This window comes from Echinops telfairi, unplaced genomic scaffold, assembly GCF_000313985.2.
Source record: "Echinops telfairi isolate 266 unplaced genomic scaffold, ASM31398v2 ScPeMD7_7463;HRSCAF=8501, whole genome shotgun sequence".
Classification (NCBI taxonomy): domain Eukaryota; kingdom Metazoa; phylum Chordata; class Mammalia; order Afrosoricida; family Tenrecidae; genus Echinops; species Echinops telfairi.
This window is the reverse complement of record NW_022111363.1, coordinates 2,211,755-2,213,960: the sequence shown is the minus strand read 5'-3', so window position 1 is coordinate 2,213,960 and position 2,206 is coordinate 2,211,755. Positions and strand designations below refer to the sequence as shown.

The following is a 2,206-nucleotide window of genomic DNA, read 5'->3' as shown; positions in this document are numbered from 1 at the left end:
CAGCTTAAAATCAGAGTTTCCCCAAAGTATTAGCCATTACAGATTATGCACAATTATGTTACTCATAACCAATATGAAATTACAGTAATTTGACCTGCTGAATGTTAAACTTTGGTGCACTAATAAAATATTTGCGACCAGCGTTTCTAATTATTTTGGTGACTATTTCAACCTGGTTTCCTCTAAAACCATGTATTCAACTTAAGATCGGAACTCTAAGACTGACACTTACTGGGTTTTGGCTATTCCAGCTTTTAGATTTTTCAGCTGAACACCACACATACCCATAAGACAGTTAACGTGGTTAGGACTCGCGTGTAACACACTCTCACCTTTACCCAGCAGCTCCTGGAGGGCTGCCCTGGCCAGGGAACCACGAATCTTCAATCTCTCAGAGACGACAGCTGGGGTGATCAGCTTATAGTTGGGAACTTCTTTACAGAGCTTGTCATAGGTGGCTTTGTCAAACAAGACCAGGTTATTGAGCTTGTCCCGAACTTTGCCTTTGGACCACTTCTGCTCACAAAACCAGAAGAGGAAAGTCAGTTTTCTGGCAGAAGCATTTTCTCCCAAGCTGGCCTGCAGGCAGCACTCTCAAGCCACCAGAAAGGACATTCTCTGAGGCCGATGCCGGTACCCTCAAGGACCAGCAACAGGCGCAAAGCTCTGCTCATCAAAGTACAGCCAATGTGGCCCTTAAAAGTGGGAGTGGAAGGGAATTCAGGGCGGATGATCCCTTCAGGACCAGTGGTGTGAACGGAGAAACTGGGAGCATAGAGGGAGAGTGGGTTGGAAAGGGGGAACCAATGACAAGGATCTACATGTGACCACCTCCCGGGCAAGATATGACAAAATAATTTATAAATTATCAAGGGCTCATGAGGGAGAAAGGAGAGAAAAATGAGCTGATGCCAGGGGCTTAAGTGGCGTGCAAATGTTTTGAGAAAGATAAGGGCAATGAATGTACAAATGTGCTTTACACAACTGATGTATGGATCGTGCCTCTAATAATTTTTTTTTTTTAAGTGGAACTGGAGAGGCAGTTCTCGCCTACTTCGGACACATTCTCAAGAGCCACCAAGTCTCCAAAGGACACCACACTCTTGGCAAAGTGGAGGGTCATGGGAAAAAAGCCCCTCAGTGAGGTGGGACTGCCCGAGTGGCCAACTGTGAGGGCACACGACCTGGAAGTGCACAGGGTCACTGAGCTGGGACCGAGTTGACAACACCGTGTACGAGTCCCCGTGGCTTTGGCGGTGGACTGCTAGCGGCAGGTCGCTTCTGCAAACTACGTAGGGTCACTATACGCCCAAAGGTGCCCGCGGGCAGTGGGGGTACGGAGAGCCCACCTCTTCGTTCTTAATGGGGCACTTTGAGCAAGTCCCTCGAGACCCCGCCACTTGGAACCCCGCCCCCCGTGCCACGCCTGGCAGAGGCCGGCCCCGTTCCCCGTCCCTAAACGGGGCTCCCTCCGACCTTCTTCTTGGCCTTGCCCCCAGATTTGTTCACTGGGTCTTTGTCCTTCTTGGCCGACTTCCCGGCATCCTTCTTCTTCTTGTCGTCCTTGGGCGGCTGCAGAAGTAAAGCAGGGGCGGCAGGTTATAAGACGGCCCCATGCTCCCGCAACTGCGGCGACCCCCACCCGGGCCCCAACTCCCACAACCGGAGCACATGGCTGCAGCGACCCGCCGGCCGCCTCGTGCGGAGCGAGCGCCCCTCAGGGGCCGCGGTACTGCCGGTACTGCCCCGCCTGGACCCGCGCACTGCCCCGGCTTCCGAGCGCCCAGGCTCTACGTCCCGAAGCTTACCATCACGAAGCTCGAGAGCAGCTACCGCCGCAGCAGCCTCGCTAAGATGTCGGACAAAAAAGGAAGCGCGGACGGCGAACAGGCCCAGACACCCCCACGCAGCGAGAGTACTTCCGGGGCGATGGGCGGAGCCGGCGTCCGGCGTCCCAGAAGCTAGTGGACCGCAGTGCCCAAGTAGCTCTGAAATGACCCCCGCTCAGCTGGCGTTGAGACTTCCTGGCACTAACAACCCGGAAAGAGAGACGGTGAGCAATTCTCCAGACCACAAAAACTGACTTAAAGCGTGTTGTTTAAAGTGCGCACGCGCAGCAGGCGGACCCGCAGAGGTAGGAGGCGGGGCCGGGAATCTCGAGAGGTCGTTGGGGGCGGGTTCTGCCTACCGTGCTTCCGGGGCGGGA

At 54.5% G+C, this 2,206-nt stretch overlaps 1 protein-coding gene across 1 annotated transcript; it reads right to left on the bottom strand.

Moving 5' to 3' along the window:
* Window positions 1-213: 213 nt before the first annotated feature.
* On the bottom strand, window positions 214-1,918 carry RPS25 (ribosomal protein S25). Its single transcript, XM_045283590.1, has 3 exons — window positions 1,809-1,918; window positions 1,477-1,572; window positions 214-516 (listed from the first exon to the last, which is right to left on the bottom strand). Exons 1-3 carry the CDS (start codon window positions 1,809-1,811, stop codon window positions 229-231), a joined length of 387 nt encoding a protein of 128 aa, XP_045139525.1. The 5' UTR covers window positions 1,812-1,918; the 3' UTR covers window positions 214-228.
* Window positions 1,919-2,206: the final 288 nt, after the last annotated feature.